Source organism: Microtus pennsylvanicus, chromosome 18 (genome assembly GCF_037038515.1).
Source record: "Microtus pennsylvanicus isolate mMicPen1 chromosome 18, mMicPen1.hap1, whole genome shotgun sequence".
Taxonomy (NCBI): Eukaryota; Metazoa; Chordata; class Mammalia; order Rodentia; family Cricetidae; genus Microtus; species Microtus pennsylvanicus.
In genome coordinates this window covers 12,447,528-12,473,354 of record NC_134596.1, presented here as the reverse complement: position 1 = coordinate 12,473,354, position 25,827 = coordinate 12,447,528, and the positions used below count along the sequence as shown (strand labels likewise).

General features: G+C 43.1%; 1 protein-coding gene across 6 annotated transcripts in view; it reads right to left on the bottom strand.

Moving 5' to 3' along the window:
* Gabra5 (gamma-aminobutyric acid type A receptor subunit alpha5) overlaps window positions 1–25,827 on the bottom strand; it is an 85,171-nt gene that overhangs the window by 10,174 nt on the left and 49,170 nt on the right. For all 6 annotated transcript variants that reach the window (XM_075953125.1, XM_075953126.1, XM_075953127.1 and 3 more), the window contains 3 exons: window positions 11,306–11,449; window positions 7,651–7,803; window positions 2,197–2,408 (listed from right to left, as the gene is read on the bottom strand). In XM_075953125.1, coding sequence (XP_075809240.1) covers window positions 2,197–2,408; window positions 7,651–7,803; window positions 11,306–11,449 — 509 coding nt within the window. The remainder of the gene's footprint in view (window positions 1–2,196; window positions 2,409–7,650; window positions 7,804–11,305; window positions 11,450–25,827) is intronic.

Sequence of the window (25,827 nt, the reverse complement as noted above, 5' to 3'; positions counted from 1 at the left end):
TCTCCCCAAGAAAAATGTCACTCAATGCCCATATGTCAACTAATGAGGCAGGAACATCAGTTCCCTGCCATTGCTTGCGTCAGGGCTTAACTATGGGCCATTTGAGGGTCTGCTGAAGCCTGTACACAGACTATCATCACACTGTGCAAGCATCATCATCTTCTGCCTCATCCCACTCCTTCCTCCTTTCTTGGGGATAGAAAGCAGTGGAGAACAGAGCCCTTTTTCGGACAGTGTTCTCTACTTCTTGTGATAACCACCTCATGGGAACACCACTAGGGTGTGCTCATTCTTACTCAGTCCCTGGGTCACAGAGTGTGCTGACCTGCCCAATGGCACGATACCTCAACACAAAGAGCCTTCCCAGCACCGGGGTAGGGCTCAGCACTGGCCAAAAACTCATCAACTTGAAGTTCCATAGGGCTGACCAATGCATGTGTGTCAGATTAGCCAACCCATGTTACCTTCGCTTGCCCCATCCAGGCCCTCACACAGACCAATAGACAAGTCACACGGAACCTGGATTGGTTGTATCAGCGCTGGACCTAACAGCATACTAGGTCTTGCTATCAGCCTAAGACCTCACAGGCCACCTGGACTGAGGGGGGTCTTACCCTTTGATTGTGCAATGGCATCTCAAGAGTGTTTCCACTCAGATTTGACCAACTCCACTCCATCACCATGTGGCCCTTAAAAGTTCAGGAAGCCGGCAAACCTTGACTTTAGTAACACGAGGTAGCTTGGTTAGACCTAGCTTTCCACGTTATTCATGTTTCTTCCCAACAAACAGCCTTCTTGATACCTTGGCTACTCTTGATAAGTCTCAAAGTCTGAGGATGCCCTGTCTCTACAGATGGTTCCCAGCTCCCCACAATCAGCCACAATAGCTAAGCCATTTGTGTCTTCCCAGACCCTGAAAACAAACCCAAAGAGGCCCCGTGAAGAAGAGTAGGCATGGCGGCAAGTGAGACATCAAGCGTGACATTCAGACATAAAGGGAGCTTGGATGAAAAAGTTCGGTGTTGGTAAGCATATTTCCATGAACTTCCACTTAGGAATGGTGGTACACCTCCAAGCAAGGCTTCTGTTGTCAGCATCTCCCTCCTGTCTCCCAGTTCCTGCATCCCTGTCCTCTTATACAACCATAGACAGGAGGAATTTGAGGTATGGCTCTTAATAGCACAGGGCATGGGGAGTGGAATATTGTACTCGGAAAAGACAAGAGGTCATGGTAAAGTCAGAACCTATGGACATTTTATCTTTCAGGAAAAAAATATAATATCCAATCCTAGACAACAATCCCAGACAAGCAAGAACTGAAGATGGGGTAGAACCAGATGATTCCTGTGGGATGGAAGTGCCCAGGTCTACCAGCCGGTGCGGTTCAGGACTTCTAATTCTATCCATGCATAATCCTGTCTGAATTCCTTTCAGGATCATTTCCCAGAAGAAAGGTTAAGATTTCCTATCAAAATTCCCATGAAGATACTGCCCCCCCCCTTCTCTCAGTACAAAGAACTTGCTTTAATATCAGATGTGTGCATGGTCTGATTAGCAGGTTATCATTGGTGGTTTGATTTTCTGTGCACATATGTTTTCTCATCTCCCCCCACCCACCCCCACACACAGGAAGCAATCCAGCTGGGGACCTTATGCTGCTCTTTCTTCTCAACTGTTCTTTAGATTTGGGCAAAGTCATGTGTGAAGACCGTTCGACTGTGGGACGCTTCACACCACTGCCTGCCTGAGTGGGCCAGATCATTTCCTTGGAGCGCTGGGTCTTTCGGCTGATGGACAACTTTCATTAAGCTCTCCATCCTTTCTGAGACTGAATGGCTGCCTCACAGAGGATGTAGTGCACGGCCCAGTGACTAAAGACCACGTGACCTGAGGCTCACATCCTGACACGTCATCCCTAGGGAGACAGGACTGTTTGTACAAAAATAAGCAGTTTGAATATAAGAAGTAAGTTGGAGTCATTCACTGAACACCAGACATTTGACTTGGATGAAATTGATTGCAAATAAATTAGACCATCTGTAAGAACCTGTAAAAGCTTTGCAGCCGAGTGGAAAGATCATTCTGTGGGGAGAGCTGGGAAAGGAAACCCCTTGTTGGTCATTTGGACCTCAAATTAGGCCCACTTCCTTTGTCAATGGAACCCGAAAAAAGGGAGGGTAATAAGCTGTCTGTTACCTTGATTTTGGCTGCTTCCAGGGCCTTCTTGCCATCCCAGGCCCATCCTCTCTTGGTAAAGTAGTTGACTGTGGCAAATTCAATCAGAGCAGAGAAGACAAATGCATAGCAGACAGCGATGAACCAGTCCATGGCTGTGGCATAGGCCACCTTGGGCAGCGAGTTCCGGGCACTGATGCTGAGTGTCGTCATGGTCAGCACTGTGGTCACTCCTGCTCAGAGCGGGATGCGGGGAGAGGGCAGAAGACAACGTGGGAACAGAGACCAGCGGTGTTTCCCGGAACTCCCTCCCTGAACACAACAGAACACAAGGCCTCTTTCCTTAGCCTCAGCTGACTCCTTTCCCCCTGAATGCACCCGCGAGTATCGCATTTTCTGCAGTGAGAACATTACTTTACTAATTGCTCCTGCTGTCCCCTTCCTCTATAATACAAATTGAGGAGGGCATGGGTTTTGGTCTGAGTTCTTTATAATACTCTTTTATATGAATAGTTGTGGGAAATCATTGATACTGGCAAAGACGTTTTAGATGAGTGTTCTGTCTCTGTGGGCCTCAAGCAAGAATACTGGAAAAGTGAGCACGCCTTTCACCCAGGACTCCGTGTGCTTCTTAGAGATTTCCTGTATACCTTGAAAGCAGGGGCCTGCGACGGAATGATGCACTGTGTTTCTTTCTTATACAATGACTGCACAGAGATATCGGTGATACCTGAGTATCACTGAATTGGGATGGGAGCTTCACTCCTTCAAAGCAGTGACCATATCTGCTTGAGCCTGCTGTGGTTCTAGGGAGACACTGTGGTGGCTTCACCAAAAATCCAGGTTGCTTGACTTTTAATGGGGAGATCAGTGTGACCAGCCAAGTGCCAGTCTCTTACCTAAGCTTCTAAGGGTACTCTACCCACCATGCAGGAAGAGTTGAAATTTTACAGGCACTTTGTGTACCTTAATTCCCACCTTGCGAAGAAACAGCCGATAGCTAGAGTCAGGACTGGGGACTCTTACAATCTAGACAGTCTCTCTTCTTCCACACTTCTGTGATATGGGCCCATGCATGGGATGTGGCTGGAACGGACCTGTATGAGCCAAACTGCGTTGCCCTTCAAATTGGCACACTGAAGTCCAAATCTCAACTACCTAGGACTGTGAACTTGTAAGAAAACTAGACTCTGAAGGAGCAATGACTTCAGCAGAGAGCCGATGTCATTTTCCTTTAAAAGAGGAAATTCTGACTAAGCATGCACCCAGTGCAAACACTGGCAGTGCACAAGCACAAACCCTAGGCCTGTCAAAAGCCAGAGCAGACTCCTGGATCACAGACTGTTGCGGAATATTAGGTAAAGATGTGCTATATTCTTTTATGCTGGGGAACATTTGTTTAATGATGCAAAGATGTGTTGCATTCTTTTATGCTACATTTGTTTAGCTCTGTGAAGCTGTGTTACTTTGCCTGCCTAAAACACCTGATTGAGCTACTGAAGAGCTGAATGGCCACTAGCAAGGCTGGAGAAGGATAGGTGGGGCTGGCAGGCCAAGAGAAGAAATAGAAGGAGAAGAAGAGGGAGAGAAAGAAAAAGGAGAGGACTTCAGGGGTCAGTCACCCAGTAGGCATTGGAGTAAGACATAAAAAAAAAGACATATAGAATAGAGAAAAGTAAAGGCCCTGAGACAAAAGGTAGATGGGATACTTTAAATTAAGCAAAGCTGGCTAGAAACAAGTCAAGCTAAGGCCAGGCATTCATAACTAAGAATAAGTCTCCATGTCTTTATTTGAGAGCTGGGTGGTAGGCCCGCAAAGAGAAAAAAAAAAAACAACAACTAAAAGAGACTCCTTCAAGTCTCAGTATGAACCAACCCTGCCAGCATCTTGACCTTGGGTTCCTAACATCCAGGACCCAGAGACAACGGAGCTATGTTTCTAAGCCAGCCAGTGCTAGAACTTTCTACAGATGTCACGTGGAACTCTTACTACAAAGAAAGTCAACGGAGCCGATGGTGGGCCAGCAGGTAGGAGACCTACAATGCACAGGACATGGAAGCTATATGGAATTAATGCCTGGGGAGGCATCCTGATTTAACATCTTAATTTTTCTTAGCAACTCAGCTAATGGCTTATGCTGAGGAAACAGTTCTCTGTAGAGGCTCAAACAGACCTCTTCTTGGGCCGCTTAATGTTTGAACATGTGCTGGGAATCTCTAAGAGGACATAAACCGACGATTACAGGCAGGTTTGTTCACACTTTCCCCAGTCCTCAGTAAGACATGTCCACTAAAGAGTTTATTAAGCCCATCACCTTAGTGAGTGACTGCCTCCTGGACATGAGCCAATCTCTACATGTTGATTACATTTTCTAAGTTAAGCTGTGGTAAGGCAGGTGACAGCCAGGAGTGGAGTGATGAGCAGGGGGTCCCAGGGCCCTTGGTCTTCTCATGTACCATCAGGATAAGGTGCATGCAAACACCTTTCTACTGTGGAAGGAAAAGTCTAGATGGAGGAGCTAGTGTGTGAACTGTACTTCACCGCACACAAAGGTAGGGGACTCTGTTGTCGCAGCTAACCTGCAAAATTGCCTGTCCTATGCCTTCTTAAACGGGAGGCTTAGACAAGTCTCAGTCCAAAGACCCCCTAGTGTTAAAGGTTAGGTCCCCAACCCCAGGTGGTAGAGAGTAGCAGAGAGTCTTCCAGTCATGGGGCGGGTCATGATCTAAAAAGGGACAATGGGGTCCAGCTTCTGTTTTTCTCTGTCTCTTTGTCTTTCAGCTTCGCTATGTCTGTTGCAGTTTGAATGCAACTGGCCCCCTGAGCTTGTAGGGAGTGGCACTATTAGGAGGTGTAAGTTTGGCATTGTTGGGGAAGGTATGTCCCTGTAGGGGTGGGTTTTGAGGGCTCATATATACAAGCCATGCCCAGTGCCTCAGACCGCTTCCTGTTGCCTGCAAGATGCTGGACTCTCAGCTCCCTCTCCAGCACCATGTCTGCCTGCACGCTGCCGCGTCTCATTCCACCATGATGATAATGGACTGAACCTGTGAACTGTCAGCAAGCCATCCAATGAAATGTTTCCTCTAGAAGAATTGCTGTGGTCATGGTGTCTCTACACTGCAGTACAAAACCTAAGACAATGTCTGTGCCTTTGACTCTGTTTCTGACTCTCATTGTCTCTGTTTCTGTCACACACACACACACACACACACACACACACACACACACGCACTAGCCATGAGGTAAAGATGTTTCCCATGATGTGTTTCCTTGCCACAGGACCAGAATCAACAGAGACAATGACCATGGACTAAAATCGGCTAAAACTGACCTCAAACAACTCTTTCTTCTTTTAAGGTTAGTAGAGTTACTTTAGTGATCAGTAATCTTTTAAGATTAGCAACTATGCTACAATAACAAAGAGATGACCAGTGCAGTGAGCTTCAACGTGAGAGAGTCAACCACCACTATGGCAAAGAATCTCCTAAGAGAGATCCTGCTGCATCTAATATCTGAGGGACACAGAATGACAGTTTTCTAGATTGTTCTTCGGTAGTATCATTTTTCCATAGCTATTTCCTCTGAATTGAAACATTTATATCCAGGAGGCCCATAAGTCTCAGGGATTTGCCTCAGATTACAAGTCTCGGGAAGCTTAGAGGTTATAAGGCCCTTCCTCCAGGTTATATAAGCAGAGGACAATTGCCAGGGAGGAGTGGGCTCATGACGGACCTGGCTGCGTGCTGACAGGGGATCAGCTCTCATGTGTCATCAGCTGGCTTCTGCACGGAAACTCGCACCTGTGAACCTGTAAGTTACCCTGATGAGATAAACTCACTGGCTCACCAAGATAGCTTTGGGTGGAATCATTTCTTGAGTCTGTCACTGGTGTATCGCCTGGGATAGACAGACGTTTCTCACGCCTCCCAAGAAAAGTCATTCACTAGTTACCATTGGTATCTGTTGAGGACAGGTTCGGGGACCACGTCAGGTTCCCAAGCCCATACACACGTGAGCCTCATAGAGAATGGCTCAGTGTCTGCATGGAACCTTCAGGCAGTCTCTGACGTATAGTGAGCCATATCTCGAGGCCTCACAATAACTTATTTAATGTTATCATCAGGTAAAGACTTGCTGCACTCTATTTTTGAGAAACAATAGTGAGACGGTTTGTACACGTTTAGCACAGCGGTGGTAGCATTTTGAATGTTTTCCACCTGTGGTTGGCTGAGACTGAGCATGCGGTGCCTGCAGACACTGATGGCTGGAAATGAGTTTCCATCTACCCTCTGGGGACGTCCTAGTGTTCTTACAATGGAATGACTGGTGCACGTTTCAAAGGGAACCGCGTGAAAATTCATATACAAATCACCAGCTTGAAAAAATACCACTGTGCCTAGCCTAGGAGTGTAGTTGAGGTGTAAACCTACTTCCCTACTGTTCGTGAGGATCTGGATTTGATCTCCAGTGGAAGGGAGGTAGGAACAAGAAAGGGGAGGGGGCATGCTGATAATTTCACATCTTCAAAGCATCTTCTAAAATGGAAATAATTATCAAGCAGAACAAATATCATTCCCTAAACTCTCATTCAAAGAGAAATCTCATTTCTTAATCTTAAAATTTAAACTAATTGCTCAGTTTGCTTCCCAGGTCACAGTGGACAGGTATGATATTAATGTGGTCACGATAATAGTTAGCTTCCCATCACTCTTACAAAATACCTGAGATAATTAACTTAAAAAGAAGAAATGTTTGCTTTGGTTTGCATTTTGGGGGTTTTAGGTCATGGTCAGTCAGTTGGTTCTGCAGTCAGTTGGTTCTGCTGATTTGGAGGCTGAGGGAGAACAGGAGTCATGGCAGGAACATGGACTGGTCCATTGTCTCACTTCGTGGTGGCCAAGAAGCAAAGAGACTAGAGTCCCACAGTCCTCTTCAGGGCCATAGCTCTAATGGTCTGACTTACACTAGCTCCATCATCTAAAATCCCCAGCTCCTCTGCACAGTGCCAAGATGGGAAATGGTACAATAATCGCACCAGCATCTTAAACCTGAACACCTGGCTTGCAGAACAAGCACACAGTGCCCTGACAAACAGATGTTGTGAAGAGCTGAGAACCGCAGCGTGCTGTGCAGAACACCCTAAGCTCTTGAGACACAACCTAACTAACATAAAACTATGTTGCAGAAGAAGAGCTTAGCCAGCTGCCATCCCACATAGCCCTTGCTTCCTCTTCCTCCTCCTAACCCAATAAAAGACCCCCCCAGGCGCTCTCACTATGTGCATGGGGTGAGCCTTTCTCAGGTTTTCCTGAGTAAACCCATCTGCCCTGATGAGCCCATTACCATGTCCTGATTGCTTTCCTACGATGCTACCTAGTAAGGACCATCCCTTTAACACACACAGTTCAAATGCAGCTGCAGCGTTAGTTTCTGTTCAGACCAATGTCAAGGCATGATTTGTGGGTACTCACCAAAAACCGTCCTAGCTGGGACAGACTCTCGATTTAGCCAAAAGGACACCTGGGATAAGATGACCGTCATGATGCAGGGAAGGTAGGTCTGGATGACAAAGTACCCGATCTTCCTCTTCAAGTGGAAATGGGCAGTCATGATTGTGTATTCGCCTGCAGACATACATGGAGATCATGCAGATCAGTTCTCCCCCTGGGCCAGGGTTACTGTCCTCCCCAGAGGTGTCCACAATGCTTCCTTCATCTGCCTTCAATCAAGCCAGTGCTTAATTGGGTTATCTGTCTAGGTAGCTGGTAGCAAGGGGTGCTATGGCTTTTGTAGATTCCACTTTTGTTGTTTGTGTAATAATGTCTTTGAGGACTTCATACAAGAACACTGCCTCATTTCTAGCCCCCTCCTTCTACGTCCTCATCCTGAATTCATGATGTCATCGTTAATTACTTTTGTTACAGTATGAACATAAATGTATATGCAAATGCATATGTACAATTTATTGTGCCTGTTTAGTATTGTCATAGACAGATAGATGATAGATAGATATAGATAGATGATAGATAGATAGATAGATAGATAGATAGATAGATAGATAGATAGATGTGTGTGTGTGTGTGTGTGTGTGTGTGTGTTCAGGACTGATCAATGGGATTGGACAACCCATCTAGGACCTCCCCTCTGGAGGAACTGACCCTCCCTCTCTCAACACCCTTTGACCACCTGGAGCTCTTCATCTCGGGATGGAAGTTTCCCTGCCCCCATTGTTATGCCAATTGGTGTTATCATCATATGCTGATCTTATTCAGGCAATCAATAGTGTGGAGAGTTCGTCAGTGCAACTTCCCCATCATCTATAGAACACACTTGCACATCAGAGTAAGTGTCCTGGACTTGCGGGTCTTACAATCTTTCTGCTTCCTCTTCCATGATTTCCCCTGAGGGAGGGGGTTGCTTTGGAGATGTATCATTTGGGATTGGGCACCATGCAACATGCCTGGCTTTTATTTGTTCTATCTATCTATCTATCTATCTATCTATCTATCTATCTATCTATCTATCTATCATCTATCCATCCATTCTCTCATACAATACATCCCAACCACCACCTCCCCTCCTTCCATCCCTCCCACTCTTCCTACACACACACCTCCCATCTCCCCCCAGATCCACTGCTTCTCCATTTTCCTTCAGAAAAGACCAGGCCACCCAGGGATATCAGTGGAACGTGGCATAGCAAGATGCAATACAAGTAGGCACAAACCCTCATATCAAGGCTGGCTGAATCAACTAAGTGGGGCTCACAGGGGCTCACAGAGACTAAAGCAGCAACCATGGAGCCAGCAAGGGTCTGTGCTAGGTCTTCTGCATATATGCTGTGATTGTTTAGCTTTGGGTTTTTGTGGGACTGGCTGCCTGGCTTTCTTAAAGGTCATTTCATAAGCAAATCTTGTGAACCCTAAAGGGACCTTGCTGGTGCCTGCTTTTTCAGAGAAAATCAGATTTGTGTGTTTCACTAATCCCCCATCAATCTGTGTCATGTCCCCTGCCCCCCTCACTGCTTCATAGCAATCAGGACCTGAGGATTTAGCCTTGCAGATAGAATCCAGGCATCCAGAGCCCTGCTGGAGAGTTCCAAGGGAGGCAGGACAGCTACTCTCTGCCAAGGCCTAATGCTTTCTCAGCCCAGGTAGAGACGGAGGAACAACCAGACAAGGTCACAGAAGAAGTACATTCTTTCTGCCACACAACAAAGAGACCAGCATCCTCTGTTTTTCGAAACCAGACTTCCTGGGCAATGTCCCATTGCCTGCTGTGGATTTGCCTGGCTGTGTGGGAAGCAAGTGGGGATCTTCCATTTTTTGCAGAGAACGATGCCGTCCTGATGGTTAACTGGTAAGGAGCTGAGGTGGGCGTGCCATGGGTCTATGGGAAGAGAGGCTGTCTGGACAAGGGTATGTCTCCCTAGCAATGGGAAGGATGCTGTGTGTCTCCTTAAAGATGGGAAGGATGCTGTGTGTCAAGTGTAGGTCGTTAGACCATCTGGATTGTTCATCAGTGGGTAATACAAAGCAGGCGTTGGGGCTTGGGTACCAGACTGCCGGATTCCTATGATCATGGAAGCATTGTCCTGGAGAGGTTCCTGGGCTTGCTGTGGGCTTGCCTACGAGGGGGTAGCAGACTTCTGACTGCGTAGACAGAGCATTGGCATGTTGGAGACTTCTGAAACCCAAACCCATAGCTTAACAAGGGTGCTACAGATGCCCCAACACATGTGCTTATGATGTCCTAGATCAGAGAGAGGGGGAAAATGCCTTCTTACAGAAAAGAAGCCAGCATTCTTAGCAATGCTTACACATGCTGGGGATGGGTGCTTTTCCAATAACCTCACATAGCTGAGAGCGGCTGAGAGGTCAAGCAGGCTTCTAAATGGAAGCGAGAAATAGGGATAGCGATAAAGATAGATAAACGTCTAATTACAAGGTCTAGTGCCTTCGAAACGGTCAAATTTTGTTTCTCTATAGCACCAGAAGACAAGAAATGCCATTCAAAATACAGTAGGATGCGAAATTGCTATCCTCTCGATTCTTCTTGCTTGTTTACTTTAGACGAGTAACAAAACTGGGCAATGTTTTTAAATTGATGTCAGAATGCAGGCTGAAACACAGCCTCTCTTATAAAATGCTGAGGAACTATATGAAGCTATTCCCAAAGGCAGCGTCCTGTGTCTGCACCCCAAATTCTGCCATATACCTTTCCTTTCCATAAAACCAGATGTGAAATTCTGCTTTCTTTACCCGTGGCATGGAACACTCCACTCAGGCTCTCTTTATCACTCGGGGATGCCCAGTGCACTGGAATTGGACTGCTGATCGCTAGGACAGTGGCCTGGCAGGTGCATGAAATATTAAAAAGAGCTTGCCCTTGGTGTCTTGTGTGTATCCTGCCAGTTGCTTGACTTCGAACAAACAGGAAGCAAGCCAAAGGCTTCTCTGAAGCTCAGCCACGTTTCACAGGCATGGCTCGGCCCATCCCTTAAGACTTTCCTCTTCTGTTACACGAGTAAACAGGCTGCAACCCCTGTTTGCCAATACCATCACTGGTGATAGTTTAAGCCATGCCTGCCCTCAGCCAGGAAAGGTGTGGCCATAGAACTTCAAGGTCATGCAGGCTATGTGCGTGGTATTCCTCTGTCCAAGCTGGACTGCCCTACAGAGACAGTTGCTTTGTGTACGATTGACGGCACCTGCTGCCTTGTTGGTACCACCTTAGCCGCTCGTCTTTTGCTAGTTTGGTTTCCCAGATTCAACCACAGGGAAACCTCTGAGATGTTCAGAGAAGGAATCAGGGGAACAGGCAGCAGGAGGCATCCCCCTCTTGTCAGAGACCGCCTTGTTTCTCAGGAGTGGGGAGGGACATTATACAATCAGATCACTGGGCCTCCAGACAGGACCCACAGGTCCACCACAGATGCCACACGCAGCACAGATCAGTGGCCTCTCCGTTCCCAGGTCACTGCAGCTGGTGCCGCTTCGCCAAGCACAAGAGGTCCTCCAGGAGCCAGAGTACTTATATGGGGTCTGTACTCCTACTGAGTAGGACACGGAGCCGTGGAAGGTTGGATGCCCTTTAGCCCTAGACAATAAATTACGCATCTCTTACCTGTGCTGGTGCTGATGTTCTCAGTGCCTACTGTCTGCCCCATGAGGTGGTACTGGTTGAGTCTGGAGCCGTCTTCTGCCACAACCACAGACTTGGTGGAACCATTGGTCCAAACGTAGACGACTTCAGAGTTAGGGTAAGCATCTGTAGGGAAAGGGAAGGAAAGTGGGTAAGCGCGGAGTGGTTTCCACTGAGGGAAACATGAAGATGCTGATGACTGGGGGAAGATGTTGGGAATCAATCTCCAGGGCCATGTGGATCAGACCCTTGCTGTCACAAAAAGACCGGATGCTCCAATTATGCCACCCATTAAGCCAGTTCTTACGTATTATGTATTCTCTTCCCATGGACCAAAGAATAGTCTCATCTCTGAGACAAGTGCCTGCCATCCCAGCAGATCCGTGACCTTCACAGGTCACCTATTCTGTGCCGTAGTTCCTTCATCTGTGGGATGGGCTGATGAGAGGACCCACATTGAGGTGGCTTGAGATGGCTGAGATTTAGCGAGCTGCCTGACTCACATGGTGACATTCAGCTGTAAGCACAACAGTGAATTATTCCTACTCCAAATCTTCCCTGTGTACTGGCCGCACTGTCCAGGGTGACTGGCTGCTTAGGGATACAGCAGCTCTGCCCAAATGCCAGGCCACCAACTTGTCATTTCCACCACCAAAGCTGCTCTGCAGATAAAATGAGGGCAATGATGATCTCAGATTATCACTGTGGCCGAGCATTGGTCCCATCAAAGACAGGACCCGGGAGTAGATTTGCAAATGCAGAAAGGACTCCGCTGACTAATTGGCTCTGAAGCTGGCGGAAGTGACCACAGCACCAAGAGGGAGGGAATGAGCCTGGGGCAGTTGAAAAGGAGACAGGGACCTTTACCCTCAGGCGCGTGGAACTGAATGCTGCCCCACTCAAAAACCTGAGGCCTCCTCTGAATGTTCAGAGAAAAACGCAGCCCTTCCCTGCACCATGATTCAGGCCTTGTGAGACAGAGAGGACAGGAAAATCTACCAAGTCTCCTGGGATTTTGGTTAGAGAACACTTGGGCTGCACAGGTGTTACTTTAATCTGTGAGGTTGGTGAGAGTTTGCCATATCAGCAACAAAAGAGAATTGGGGCAGATAGGATAGAAAGCAAACCCATGTACCTCCCTCAAGAAATTCATGCTCTGAGGAAAGCAAGGAAAGGCCTGCAGGCACAGAAAGGGCAGGAAGTGCTGTGAAGGCGGCTGAGGAGAAGGAAGAGGCACGTGACAGAATGAGATTGACCCGAGGCTTTCTTTCAGGGTATCTAAGGGATGTTCACGAGTGGTTCTGTGTCCCTTGAGATTAGGGAAGCTGCAGGCAACAGGTCCGGAAGCAGGAGCAATCCAGAGATGCCGGAAAGAAGCTAGGAATATAAGGAAGAGGGCGGGGCAAAACAGTAGAGCCTTGGGGACTTTTCTACCGGTTTTAAGCAAAGACGTGACCTACTTAAATGTAGGCGATCTCAAGATCTGTTGACCTGTGTAAGGAAGGAAACAGAAAACAGGAGGGAAAAGACAGAGAAGGACACTCAACATTAAAACCATCTTGTTCAGCAGTGGGAGGAAGATGAGAAATCAGTGTGCTGTGGGGGGAGACGTGGTTGTTTCTGCTGAGCAGGGTCCTGGGTTCTGAGGAAAGCACACCAGAGCCTCATGCTCAGGAAGAGAACGGGGAAGGGGTTTTCTTAGGGTGCTGAGAAGTTCAGAGTTCCCAGATGTGGCTATGGTGTGCCCAAGGCACAGCCTATGAGATTACCGACTTCATTCCCTGGCATTTCAGGGTCTACAATTTGAGAGGAGGAAGCCTACAGTATAGGTAACCTCTCAGAGTCCACATCCCAAAGAAAACAGACTCGCTTTCCCCAGTTGCCAGCCATTCCTCAGCTAGGGGTGGGACTTGGCACCTTTCCCAGCCTTGCTGGGCTTCTGGCTGGCATGGATTTTGCTGGCAGTACCAGTCACCATGAGTTCGTGTTTGCAATGGCACATTCATGTCACAACAGTCAACCCACTGCCTCTGATTTAACAAAGACAGTTTTCCACTCTGCTTTCATGGTGAGTCATGCATGAGCCTTGGGTGGAGGAGGTATGAAGGAGATGTCTCGTTTAGGGCCAAACCTGCCAGAGTCTTTTTAACCTGACCACACTGGGCAATGTGGGTTTCTGCAGAAAGAAGATACTTTGATGAGGAGGGGATGGTGCACTAATCTATGGGAATTAAGATTAGTACTTACAGGACAGTTAGCAGAATAATAGCACCACGTTCTCCCTATAGGACCTATGACCTAACTGGCCATGGGTTCTTGGCCCGGTTAATAGTCCTAGGCATGAATTCTTATGGGAAAAAAACATAAATCTAATCAGAAATGCATTTGGTTACCCTTGACTTTATTTCACCAGGGGACACTTCCTGTCAGATCAGTAGTTACTGTAACGTATGGAGGTCACATCTGGTAAAGACAGGGGAGTACTTTTCTCCAACAGTAATGCACACAGCGCTTCAGCACTGTGAACGGTAGCCAGAAGGATAATGCTCCCTAGACTTTACCAGCTTGCTTTCCCCGTGTCCTATAACTCAGGTATGTGGTGTCTTCAGAAGTAGATCTTGCATCAAGTGTTAGTGGTTAGCCGTGAGCAAAGATAATAGCCAGGTATATACAGGTGGTCAGTTGGCTCCCACTGGACAACAGCTCAAAGAGAGATAACCCATACCTGCCCTGGGCTATTTGTTTGATCTCCTATAGTGTCTGGGAGGCACTATCCCCACGTCATGGGGTAAATTCATTTAAATATTAAATATATGCATATGTATTTATCTTAGGAAGCTTCTACAGCAGGAAGCTTCTACATGCTATTTCAACCCTTTTAATACTAATTATCCCTCCCCACCCTCCAATCTCTCAGCTGACTTACATCTTCTACCACCCCTAACCCTTTCTCATCCATGATTCCCCTTCATGCCTCCCACTTCCTATCAGCCATCACTTGATATTCTGGTTCCACGGGCCCTTTCTATTTTCCTGGCTTCTATATGACGCCAATTTAAACATAGTCATCTAACGAATGAAAACTAGGGTCTATATATGAGACAACATGTGTAGTTTGTCTTTTGGGGTCTGTATTACTTCACTACCTGGAAATTTCAGGACTGAATTTCTCCAGACAATGTTTTGTTATGTGTATGTACCACACGTGCATGTGTGTGTGTGTGTGCGCACGGCGTGTGTGTGTGTGTGTGTGTGTGTGTATCTGGGTTACCTCACTCAGGATGATTTAGTCTAGCTCCATCCATTCACCTGAAAATATTGTAATTCATTTTTTCCTAAGAGCTGAATAATATTCCACTGTGTAAATGTACTACATTTTCATGACCCATGAAGCAACGAGAGAAGTCTAGGCTGTTTCCAGTTTCTATTTGAATATGGCAACAATGGAGTTGAATGAGCACAGATCTCTGGAGTAGGATGGAGGGTCCTTTGGGTATATGGACAAGAGTGGTGGAGCTAATCTTGAGGTAGAGTTGTAGCCACTTCCTGAGGAACCACTCTCGAGGTAGATCTATATCCGCTTTCCTGAGGAACCTCCGCACTGGTTCGTGTAAAGGCTGCACATGTCTCCATCCCCACCAGCAATGGGAGAGTGCTCTTCTTCCTTCACGTTCTCACGAGAATGCCGTATGTTTTATTGATCTTGGCCATCCCGATAGGTATGACATGAAATCTGAAACTAGTTTTATTTTGTATTTCCCTGATGGCTAAGGGTGATGAACATTTCTCTAAGCGTTTCACAGACATATCTACTTGACTGTTGGAGAACTTGCTGTTTAATGATGTATACCATTTTAAGTTGTTGCTTGTTTTCTTGATGCTTTTTATGTGTGCTTTTTTCTTTCACATACTATCAGATGTGTAATTTGTAAAAAAAAAACTTTTCCAGTTCTGTAGGCTGTCACATTGTCTGAAGGATGGGATCTTTTATCATACAGATTTCCAGCTCCATAGAGTTCCTTTTACTATCTGTTGGTCTTAATGTCTGTGCTATTCAGAAAATTCCTCTCCTATGTCAACGACTTCAAGCCTATTGCCCAATTTCTCTTTCATCAGATTCAGCATTTCTGGTCTTATGTTGAGGTCCATTGATCTATTTGGAGTTGAGTTTTGAGCATGGTCATAATATGGATTTATTTGTAGTCTTCTACATATAGACGTCCAGTTTGACCAGCACCATTGGCTAAACATGTCTTTTTCTCCAACGTGTATTTCTAATTTCTTTGTCAAAAGTCAGGTGTCCATAGGTTTGTGAACTTATATCTGTGTCTTCATTTGATTTCGTTAATCAGCATGTATGTTTTATGCCAGTACCATATTTTCAATACTGCAGCTCTGTAATACAACTTGAAATCTGAGATGCTGAAAATTCCAGAAATTCTTTTATTATTCCGGATTGTCTGAGGTATCATGCTATTCATTGGTAATAATACTTTTTCAATTTCTATGAAGAAGTGTGTTAAGATATTGATGGAGATTGCATTGAATCTATAGATTGATTTTGGTACGATGGTCCCTTGCACAATATTAATCCTATTGATCTATGACGGGGCGATTTTTTTCTATCTTCTGGTGTCATCTTCCATTTCTTCCTTCTTTGTCCTGAGGGTTCTTTTTTCCCATACGTCTTCTACTTGCTTGGTTAGAGTTACCACAAGACATTTTGTATTTTCTGATTGCTGTGAAATGTACTGCTTCCTTGACTTCTTTCTTGATCATTTGTAGATAAAAGGCTACTGATTTTTGTGTGTGTGTGTTAGTTTTGCAACCATGATACTTTTCTAAAATCTTTTGTTAGCTATAGAAGTTTCCTGTGGAGTTTTTAGGTTGTTTTATGTATAAAATCATATCATCTTAAAATAAAGATGCTTTGACTACTTTATTTCCTAGTTAAATACCCTTTATTTCCTTCTTATTGCTTTATCTAAGGCTTTTTAAATACTACATTGAACAGGTATGGAAAAAGTGGACAACCTTGTCTTGTTCTTGACTTTAGTGTTAATGCTTTTTTTACTCCTTTTATTTAGGTTGATATTGGTGTGGGCTTGCTGTATATTACCTTTAATACATAGAAATATGTCCTGTGTATTCTGAGTTTCTCCAAGACTTTTATCATGAAGAGGTGTTGGATTTTGTCAAAGGCCTTTTCCTACATCTAATGAGATGATCATATGATTTTTGTCATGCAGTCTGCTTATATGGTGAATTATGCATATTAGTTTATGTGTTTTGAACGATTATCACTGCATGTTTGGAATGAGAACAACTTAACTGTGGTGGATAATCTTTTTGCTATGTTCTCAGATTCAGTTTGCCAGTATTTTATTCAGAATTTTTACAACTATGTTCTATTGGCATATCGGGCTATAAACTTGTTGTTGTCTGTTTGGTCTCTGTGTTGTTTTGGTATCAGAGATAGAGTGTCCTCATAAAAGAATCAGACAGTGTACCTTCATTTTCAATTTGCAGGATATTTGAGGAGTATTGGCATTAATCCATTTTTGAAGGGCAGGTTAAATTTGGTGCTAAATTCATCTGGCCCTGGAAGTTTTTTTCATTGGGAGACCTTTAACTTGTTATTCTATTTCATTGGGGTTTATATGCCTGTTTAAATTATTTATTTGATATTGATTTAATTTCCATAGGTCATATATATAAAGAAATTCACCCATTGCTTTTAAGTTTTCCAGTTTGGTGGAATCTTTATGAATCTTGGATTTTCCTCCATTTCTGTTGTAATGTTACCCTTCTCATCTCTTACTTTATTAATTTGGATCTTCTCTCTCCATATTTTTGTCAGTTTGGGTTTGTTAGTCTTGTTGATTTTCTCAAAGAATCAACACATTTTTTTCATTGGTTCTTGTCTGTTATTTGTTTTTATTTCATGGATTTCAATCTTGAGTTTGATCATTTCTTGCTGTCTACTCCTTTTGAGCAGTATTTCTTCTAACGAGTCTAGATCGGTCATGTGCGCTAAGTTACTAATATGAGATATTTCCAAATATTTATGCAGACACTTAGTGCGATGAACTTTTCCCTTAGAACTGCTTTCATTGTATCCCATAAGTTTGGATATATTGCATTTTCATTTCCATTCAATTCTAAATTTTTAAGTTTCCTTCTTGATTTCTTTCTAAAGCCACTATTCATTCAGAAGCGAGTTTTCAATTTCTATTAGTTTTTAAGTTTTCTGTTGTTTCTGTTACTGATTTCCAGTTTTAACCCATAGTGATCAGACAGAATATAAGGTGTTATTTCAATTTTTTATATCTTTTGAGACTTGTCTTGTGTCCAAATATGTTGTTAATTTTTAAGAACATTCTATGAGGTGCTGAGAAGAAACTGTGTTCTTTTGTGTTGTGGGTGAAATATTTTGTAGATGTTTTCTAGGTGCAATTGGATTTCATAATTTCATTATTTAGTTTTTGTCTAGATAATTTGTGTATTGGGGAGAATTAAGTATTAAAAGCCACCAATCACCACGATCACTGCATGATATTCAATTTATGATTTTAGATGTAATAGTGTTTCTTTTATGAACTTGGGTGCCCTTGTGTTTATGAATTTTTAGAATTACAATATCCTCTTGATGTATTTTTCCATTGATGTGTATGTAGTGTCCTACTTCTTCCCATTACTTTTTGTTTAAAGTACTTTTTATAATATTAAAATGGCTATATCTGTTTGCTTTAATGTATCTGCTTTCCCCCATCCTTTTACATTGAGAGATACCTATCCTTGATTTTAAAGTGAGTTTCTTAGATGCAGCAGAAAGATGGATCTAGCTTTCTTACCCAATATGTTAGCATATGCTTCTTCTTGGATAATTCAGACCATTAATATTGAGAGCTATCAACAAGCAATGTTTATTGATTTCTGTTAATTTTTGTTATGGTGTGATTTTTCCCCCATTTTGATGAACTGATCTTTAATAATTTGTTCCTTGTGTCTTCTTGGGTGTAGTTAATCTCTTCAGACTGAAGTTTTCCTTTTTATAGAGATTCGTTGACAAATAGAAATTGCTCAAATTTGGTTTTTATAATGGAATTTTTTCCTTCTTTGTCAATTGTGATTGATAGCTTTGTTGGGTATAGTAGTCTAGACTGTCATCTATAGTCTTTTGGAGTTAGTAGAACATCTGGATTGGCCCTTCTGGCTTTCAGAGTTCCATTTAGAAGTCAATTGTTATTCTAATGGATCTGCCTTTAGACACAATTTGGTCTTTTTCCCTTGTAGGTTTTAATATCCTTTCTCTCTTCTGGACATTGAGTGTTTGGATAATGATGCATTATGTGGAATTTCATTTTTTGTCTTGTTTCATTTCTGGTATTTGGCATTCTCATGCTTCTCATACCTTAATAAACACCTCTTTCTTTAGATTGGTAAAATTTTTTCCTATGATTTTGTTGAAAATATTTTCTGTGCCTTTGACCTGAGTCTTACCTCTTTCCTAGATCTCTGTCATTTGAAGGTTTGGTCTTGTCATAGTATCCCAGATTTGTGCCTGGGTGTTTTATATATTTAACTTTTTCATTGACTGACCTTTTATACTTCTTCTATCTTATATTCAACACCCAAGACTCGCTCTTCCCTGTCTTGTACTCTACTTTTGATTCTTCTGGGGTTTTATATTTTATACTTTCAATTGTTAATTTCTAGTTTTATTTCTGTTTGGATTTTTTATTAGTGATTTTATTCATATCTTGAATTGTTTTCATTAGTCCATTCAACTCTTTGTGTGTCCATTAAGTTCATTAGGAGACTTATTCATATCCTCCTTAAAAACCCTTGACTATATTAATAATTGATATATTGGAAGTCCTTGTGTTTTTCAGGGCCTACTGTGTCAGGGTTACTGATTTCTGATGGAGATATTATTGGCTTAACTGCTCATGATTTATTTTTGCTCTGGGAGGACTGTGGGACAATGGTCTTGTACCCTGTAAAGATTTTTTTTACTTGTATTGGTTTAATAAAATGTTGATTGGCTAGTAGCCAGGCAGGAAGTATATGTAGGGTGACCAAAATAAAAAAATTCTGGGAAGAGGAAAGGCTCAGTATGCAGTTGCCACACAGATGCAGAGGACACAAGATAAGAATGTCCCACTAATAAAAGGTACCAAGCCATGTGGCTAATACAGACAAGAATTATAGGTTAATATAAGATATAAAAGTTAATTAATAATAAGCCTGAGCTAATAGGCCAGCCAGTTTATAATTAATGTAAGTCTCTGTGTGTTTCTTTGGCACTGAAAGGCTGCAGTACTAGGTGGGACAGAATCCCCTGTCAACATGGAAGCTAGGCATCTAGAACTATGATGTTTGACGTATTTTTTGGTATTAATACCTGGTTCTATCTTTGTTTGGGTGAGTGCCTCATCTTGGGTTGCTCTTGCCCTCTCTGGATGCTAAGCAAGTGTGCTGACTGTGGGGGTTCCTGATAGAGAGTGCTTCTGTGGGTCAGCTAACGAAGAAAGAAATGGAGATGGGGTAAGAGAAAAGAACATGAGTGGAATATATCAAGCAGAATATCAGATCTCAATGATAAAATGGAGTTTCTAGACCAAATTAGAAAAGAACACAATAATTTTTACATACAAAAATCTGGACTATCTTGAAAAAACTAACTCTTTGATTTATAGGCATAGATGGGGTTGGGGGGAATCTCAAGTCAATGGCATATACCAGATCTTCAATGAGAAAAGAGAATTAAGAAAACACACCCATATAAATATAAGAAGCACAGGGAACACTAAATAGACAAAACCTGAAAAGTCCCACAAAATATCATAGTTAAAACACTAAGATATAGCAAAGTGCATTGAATCCTGCAAGAGAAAAAAAGGCAACCTAGTCATATAAAGGAAAATCCATCATAATAAGTTCTGTTTCTCAGTGGAAGCTTTGGAAAGCAAGAAGGTCCTGGAGTGATATATTCTAAGTTCTAAAAGACGATGACAGTCAACCTAAAATAATATATGCAGCAAAACTATCTGCCATGATTGAAGGTGAAAGAAAATATTTCCATGGCATAAACAACCTAAAAAAGTACCCAACAAACCAAACCTAAAGAAAATTCAGGACATATTATTTCAGGATGAAGAGAGGAATGAGCATATCAGAGAGACTGTGAAAGAAAATAAAAAACCATAATTATTAAACAAAAATGACTATGATAACAAAATAACGAATAACACCAAAAGTCACCAACAAGATGACCCCAATTAATGCATACAAAAATCTTTAAAAACTTTAAATATCAATGGGCTCAATTCTCCAAAGACATAGAAGGGCTGAACGGATCAGGAAGCAAAATCCATCTACTGCCTTGAAGAAACACATCTTAGTTTTAATGATAGGCATTGCCTTAGAGTAAAAGAATAAACAAAATACTTAAATCAAATGGAACCAGGAAGCAAGCAGATGTTGATCTTCTAATATCTGGCAAAATAGACTTCAAATTAAAACTAAATCGAGGAGACAAAGTAGGATACTTCATTCCAATTAAGGTACAGTTAATACCTTAATACAGAAGATATTACTACTCTAAATATATATGCACCAAACCCAAGTGATGCAACTTCCTTAAAAAAAATCAAAAGTCACAGATTAATATCAATCCAATAATATTCCACTTTCTCGAGTAGGAAGGCTGTCTAATCAAACAATAAACAAAGAAGCTTTAGAACTGATTGACATCACAGATCAAAGGGATGTAGCTGATATCTACAGAATATTCTATCCAAATTCAAACACCAAAGAGCACACAGAATACAACAACACATGGAAGGCTTTCAAAATAGCCCACATCCAGGGACACAAAGCAAACATTTCTGAATAAAAAAAGGATTGAACTCACTCCTTGTATCCTGTTTGACCACATGCAGTAAACTTAAAAATGACAGGTAAAATTAAAAACAAAACTTCTAGTAAATACACAAATTTGTAGAGATGAAACAACTCATTGTCACAGGGCTCTCATAAACACTGAAAGTATAAATATTGTTACTCAACAGTGTGCCTAGTGACAGTCTAAGACAGATTAAGGTCACATACAAAGCCTCTTTTAAGTAGTGTTTTAGTCTCTTAAAAATTTGTGTCTCTTGTTTTCTTGCTATGTCCTCATGGGGCAGAAAGGATAAGCGCTTTCCCTGGAGCTTTTTATTAAGGGCACTAATCTTACTCCTCAAAGCTCCATCCTCATGACATAATCACCTCCCAAAGACCCTCCCAACACCACCCTGGCACCCTGGGAATTAGCTTTCCGCACATGAATGGGAGGAGAGATGATCATTCAGACCACACAGTGAAAGTCAAGGTTAACGAGCCTGTCAGCATGATGACTTAGCAAATCTGAACTTGACACACCCAGGTTAGGACTTGATGAATTTTGATGTTCATATCTACCAGGCTTACTGAAATTGTGCAGTCACTCTGCCTGGGGTCTCTTGGATGCAAGAGTAGGGTCAGGAATCCATGTTTAGGATGCACTAAAAGCTCACAGCAGGAGATGCACAGCCCGTTCCCTCACAAAAGTCGCTTCTAGCGGTAAGTGTGCAGGTCTCCAGTTCTTATCCTGATAATTTAAGCTAGTACTTAATGCACTATTCTAAGAAGAAAATGAACAAAATAATTTCTCTTTTTCAAATACTTCACACTGGAGCACTGCGGATGGAAGACATGTCATTATCCCTAAGTGACTTCCGTACAGTCTAGGAAGCCTTGTCTATAAACCAGGACTAATTTCCACACTGACAGGAGAAGCAGTAGCCCTAAGTGGCTAGCTCCCTTCTGCCCTACACAAACCAGCGAAACCTGAGCATGTGGCTCAGCAGAAGAGAGACACACATTTGCATTCTTTTGTCTCCTAATAGCGAAGAACTGTTGAGTTGGGTAATTTAAGCTCATTATACTTGCGCATTTAGCTTCTGCGCGCTCACATGCATAAGTGGTATAAGTGAACAAGTTGGCTAAGCATCTATTCTTTTTTAGCAAATCTAAAAGATAAAAGACAAATAAAAACACCTTTAATTGGGTAGCAGTTTGTCTCTTAGCACGAGCGTGTTCTGAATGCGAAGCTTATGAGCTGAGGAACGGTTAAGTTTTCTAGAAGTTGCTAGCACCCAGTCAATTAAAAATAAACAAGCTATGTGGTGGTTTGCATAGGGCAGGGGTGATGAGAGCAGATTATGTAAATAAATACTCAACACTAAAGTCAAATAAGATCCATTTCCATAATATCAAGGACATTAAACCCGACAAGGCAATCTGAAATTTCTGCTGGGGTCAGGAATTGTCCCTGCCGGCTTTGCTCAGCGTGCATCATTCATATAATTTACTGTCCTGGTAGAGAGTGAGGTGCCTCCGTTGTTAGGTGTGTGTGCCTCTTTGAGTGTGAGTGACTTCCCTGCAGCTGGCTGCCTGACAAGTATGAAATAATTTTAGTGATGAAAAAAAATTAGGCTGTCACATACTTTCCTTTATCCAGAATTGCTTTTGAGTTGCCTGCCCTGAACGCCATTGCCATTAAGCTGGGATCACAGCAGACAGAATTCATCCAGCCAGTGACCAGAGCAGTCTCTCAGGGTGGCAAAAATAGCCTTGGTGTTTTGTTTTTGATCAAATCAAAGCCTAATCTTCACATGGAGGGAGCGGCATAAATTTAAACTACAGTTAATGTTCTTTTGGAGATTACTGTTCTTTCAATCATGGGACTCAGCAGTCTCAGGTGACCTACCTGGGGAACGTCAGACTCACTGGCACTTCATCATAAACACTGATGTTCACTGCCATGGGCAAGTGACTCTGAGAAAGAGTGATGACCGTTCTTTATATCATTCCCCCAAAGAAATGGATACAATAACTGCAATATAACACTTGATGGTAAAAGTTTGAAAAAAAATGAACGATTTCCATCCACCGAATGTTTCATTTATCATACATACTTGTCTCCCTTAAGCAGGCCTCCTTTTAGAAGCCTAGAGTAGTCCGTAATGAAACCCTTTGGGTCAGAAAGGCTGACTTCCAGGAATGGCAGAGGGCAGAGATCAGTCAGCGGCTACTATTGTCTGGACCCCCACTAGAAATCACTCTCAGGGCACTTGAGGGAGACTGGCCCTGGAAATCTGAGGAGAGTGGATGCCTGGAAAGAAATTGTAAGCCAACGCTGCAAGGTTGCTAAGTCCAGGCAGGATTCCTCTGTGCTGCTGAAGAGTCTGGGCCTCCAGAGCCCCATAGCTGGGAGAATCCCAGGCAGGGAGCTGGAAGTGTGATGTCCACAGATGCACACAGTCACCCCAAACCTCCACCTCACCCAGACTCTGAAGCCAGGCAAGGCTGAGATTGAAGCCTGAACGCTGCCAAGTAGCTACATACAAACGTGTGTGTGCATGTGTATGTGTGTGTGTGTGTGTGTAATATTTTAAACATAAAACATATTCTCCTTTAATATGAAGGCAAAATATCATATTTACATATATAACTTTTATACATATCATACTTACACTGTAGGAATAATATATGTGGTCAGTCTAGATGTCATACCCTCTGCAATGTAACTGATAAAAGTATGCATCCAGATCTTTCTGTGTGCTTCCCCAGGGACAGGCTTCTGTTGCAACTGACATTAAGTGCTATGAACGGGGAATTAGGAACCCTGCAGCTAGCTCAGAGCAAAGAGGGAGGCCCTGGGCCTGTGAGCACAAGGACGGCAGCTTGGGCTGGTGGCAGCCATAGCCACAGCAGTTGTAGCTGCTGCTGACAACTCAGTTGAGTTCAAGATGGCCAAAACAGGAACAAGCATGTACGCACAAAGGAGAGTCTGCAAACTGGGTGATGTGGGACACAGGCTCACCATGCTGACTCCGCCAGGGGCTACACGGTGGGTTACTTAAGTGTCCGTGGGAAGTAAAGAGTCAGGCTCTTGATGAAGCTCGCAGCTGGTCAGCACGATCCCTCCCGGACTCATCAGAGACTTAACAGGATGAGAGTCTAAATATCAAATATTGGCTTCTCCTGGAGAACGAAGGAGTTGGCTGAAGATGCCAATGAGCCAACTTCTTTTCGAAAGGCTGCCTAGGGAGCAGGCTTGATCTTCCATGTCTCTGAGTCCGAAGAGGACCAACCATACGCAAGATACCCTTCGCATAAAGCAAAGCAAGTGACTTAGACCAGCACCAAGTATGATGAGACTCAGAGAATGTGTCCAGGTGGACGGGTGAACATGGCCAGGTCAGGAAGACCGGTGGACAGTGAGTTAGATCTTTAATATCATCCAAAGGCCCATGAGTTAAAGGTGTGGTTCCTGGGGTGCTGTCCTGGGAAGGTGTATAAGTGAAGCACAAATGTCATTGATGGTAAAGAAATTGAAGGATCCACCGACTTCCTTTTCTCTTTGTTCTCTGTCTTGTGATATGAACGGTGTTGATTTGCCATGTTCTGCAGCAGGACAGGTCACCTTGCTATAGATCCAAAGAAAATAATTGCTAACAGAACACAACCTTGAAAAATGTGATCCAAAATATGCCTTCATGTGTTTATAAGTTGGTTATGTTAAATGTTTTGGTATAGAGATGGAAATCTAAATAATAATAATAAAAAACCCGTCACTTTGTGTAAAGTGTTCACCAATATAATTAAATAAAGAAACAATAAAGAATGAAGAAAATAAGGAAATAAGTTCAAAGCCTGGAACAAGATTAAAAACATACTCAAATGAAATGAAGTGGATGGCTTACCTGTAAATGTCTTTGAAATAGTCACTGTATTACAGTGTTCACCGAGGTCAGAGAAGTAACACAGGTACAAGTCAAATTTCGACAGAGACAGAGAGTACAAGAATACGACCCAGAAATAGCAGAGAGAAAGATTACAACATTGAACCAGAAAATTCAATAAAGCGAATCAACAGCAGGCTGGGTAAAGCACAAGAAACAATGGTCGAAGTTGAAGATATGTCATTGGGAATTGTTCCGCCGAAAGTGAAAACACATAAAAGAGTAGGAGGGAGGGAAAGACATATAAGAAACTCCTTGGACACCATCAAGTGGACCAGCATGGTGAAGCTTCAGAAGACTGAAGGGGCTCTGAAATGCTTACATGTGGAGAAAAAGATGTAAAAGACAGTCCCGGGAAGCCAAAAAGATGCCCCAGCCTCTCAAAAGACAAAGAAATTCACACACACACACACACACACACACACACACACACACACACACACCAAAAAACAAAAAAATCTATCAAAAGTCAAAGACAAAGAGATCTTTGAAAGCAGCAAAAACCAAATTGACTTGAGTACACTCCTGTCCAAATCTTGCATCCTCTGGCAGGATAATGGATGCAATGACTCTGGACCTTGGCAGTCTGAATGATGGCACAGGTACGTGGCCAAGGGGTGAAGTAGCCAAGATTCAATGCCTCCCACTTTTCAAGCTGAATCTGAGAAA